We start from the raw sequence: 2661 nt of genomic DNA on the forward strand, positions 1-2661 counted from the left end.
CCATTACAAGAGAGAACCCAACCAGCCAGTTGAACAGTCGGTTATTGTATTCTTTGATGAACAAAGACCGTGACTTTCCCATCATCTGCACAAAAGATCTAGGGAGGTCAAACTGCAATTCACTACTTCCCGCATAACATAGTCTTGTATATATATTACCTTAGTTAATCTTTGCTCATAGTTTTGTTTCGAAGGACCAACACATTTCTGCTCAAAAGTTTGGTTGCAGTAAACGAAACCTGCATTAAATTTAGCCATGGAAGGAAGTCGGAGAGCCTGTAAGTGGTCCATGTCATCTTCACACTTTGTATATAGCGTCTCACAGAGCTTCGATGATTGGTATTCATTTGCAAGAACATAATTCTTGTATACCTGGATCAAAAATGTATAAGAAAGTAAATTTGGGAATCCGTTTTAAGAAGACTACCAAAATCTGCCAAAACATTCCTTTGTTTTTATCCACTAAGCTAATGTCTGAAAAGTTAAAATGCAAATGATCCAACTGATCCCCACTTACTAGAAATTCATATTAACATAGGGATTCATACCTCCTGCATTTGTTCATCCAACTGATCGACAGATTTCTTTGCATGCTGTCTACCAAAATGCTGTGCATTAAATGCCTTAATAGCTTCATTATGTGCCGTTTCATGGGAACTTTGGAGAGATTCTTCAGACATAGGTAGCCTCAATCTTACCATCCTTTCATTGTACAGCTTCAGACACCGCTCAACAATATCTTTATTGAAAACCTCAACTAGTGATCCTGTTGATGGGATCTCTCCTTTATTTAATGCATCCAGTATCTACAAAGTAGAGCAATCAAAATTGGAATACATCAAGAAACCACTTAGTAAGCATAGAAGGCATATCATAGAAATCATATGAGCCTTACTTTAGTGCTACATATCAAAAATATGTACTAATTATGCGTATCAAATATCTTGTAACAAGTACATCATTTATAAAAGATATGCACTCATAAATTGATATGTTAAGGGTATAAATCAGTACAATATCAAGGAAAACATGAATCACAGTGACCACATTAACAAAAGTAATCGATCAATGTTTATACAAATAACAAGAACAGGTTACCCCCGATAACTTTCAGTAGCCAGGGAACACAGCCATCCATGAGAAGAGAAAAAAATGTCTATTTACTTGATAAAATATGTAAGAACACCAAGAAAGTAGACACTTATTCCTTCTTATTTATCAACGACACACTTCCACTTATTCATAGAAATGTTCTGAGAAATTGAAAGAATGAAGCCAGACAGAAAAGAAACTGACACTCACCTGTTCCAGGAAAGCAATAAATTCCTTCCCATTTAGCGTTTTCCCCTGCACTATCTTTGGGCGGATAATACTAGCAACAAGCTTTTTCAATTGATCACGCCTTGCAACATAGGTAGAGTCCAGGTCCTCATCCTTCAGATCACATAGCTTTGTCCGCATGAGATGAGGCTGCATACAAAAAACAAGGAAGAACGTTATCACAAAGTAAATCCCCTACCTACGTACTAGCTCGAAGAAAGAGTATTGAATAGTCCATGTCTGAGTCAGATCAGACAATCATTCTAATATTCCACATGGAAGAAGAAAAGAGAATTTCCTCCAAAGAACTTTGGAAAAACTACACTTCAAAGATTCATAAGCACTGAAAAATGGGGACTTTTTGCACGTTTCAGCATGACTAAAGGTAACAACCACACAAAATAAGTTATTTATTCGCACACAATTCAGTAAAGACATTCATTTTGATTAAAGTTCCATGATCTGTATTTCTTCAGAAAAAAGGTTAATATGCAAAAACATACAAATGTCTTACCTGTGGTAAGCTAAAGGCTGTACTGTTGTCACCCATTATAGCCAAGGAATCCCGAATCTGGTTAACCTGGAAAAAAGGTGATAAAAAAGAATAATTTCTGAGATAATAATGATAATTACCTGTACGATGCAGAACAAAGAACAACATACCTGGTCAATATTTTTGTTACCTGAAAACAAAAGAACCAAAATTAATCAATTAACAAGGGGCGCTGCTTGTAAGAAATGGTCTAGGCGACATCAGTAAAAAGCATAGGAAGGAACTCTAACCATCTTCATTAGGGACATGTCTGAGAGCTTCATCCACCATTTGCTTCACCGATTTCCCTTCTACATAACGTTGGAATAGTGTTAATCATGACCAGCTCACTTGCATAAATTACAGAAAAGACTGGAATATTGAAATGGGTCACACAGGACCACTGGCACCCAAAATAGGAAGTGATTACATAGAATTCAAGCACTGTCTATATTGAACTATTATGAATGTTGTTGCCAAAAGAACCATGCACTTACGCAGAAAATCACGCTGGATAAGCCACAGAAGCTTTGACGGTTCAAAAGCAACATCTTCACCCTACAAGATATGAGAAATTAGAAACAGAAGCTGTGAAGGTTGCCACGGATCAAGAATATCAGCGGTTCGTTAGGGTGTACCTTTACTCTGCCAATTGAGTTGCATGAGACAATGAAAATAAAAGCCAGTCAGTATTCATAGAAGCCGGAAGACGTATTAAAAGATAGAAATGCAGAGTACAATTAAGCAAACCTTCCATAAAATTCTTCCGCCAACTCAACAGCAAAGGAGAGCCGAGAAATGTCAGCTTC

General features: G+C 36.9%; 1 protein-coding gene across 1 annotated transcript in view; it reads right to left on the reverse strand.

Annotated features, from left to right (window-relative positions):
- Window positions 1-2661, reverse strand: part of LOC104785568 (guanylate-binding protein 4-like) — an 8307-nt gene that overhangs the window by 1488 nt on the left and 4158 nt on the right. The window contains exons 10-15 of the mRNA XM_010510809.2: window positions 2104-2163; window positions 1984-2003; window positions 1835-1900; window positions 1303-1470; window positions 549-806; window positions 160-372 (exon numbers count right to left, since the gene is read on the reverse strand). Coding sequence (XP_010509111.1) covers window positions 160-372; window positions 549-806; window positions 1303-1470; window positions 1835-1900; window positions 1984-2003; window positions 2104-2163 — 785 coding nt within the window. The remainder of the gene's footprint in view (window positions 1-159; window positions 373-548; window positions 807-1302; window positions 1471-1834; window positions 1901-1983; window positions 2004-2103; window positions 2164-2661) is intronic.

The sequence above is a fragment of the Camelina sativa genome, chromosome 5, assembly GCF_000633955.1.
Source record: "Camelina sativa cultivar DH55 chromosome 5, Cs, whole genome shotgun sequence".
Lineage (NCBI taxonomy): Eukaryota > Viridiplantae > Streptophyta > Magnoliopsida > Brassicales > Brassicaceae > Camelina > Camelina sativa.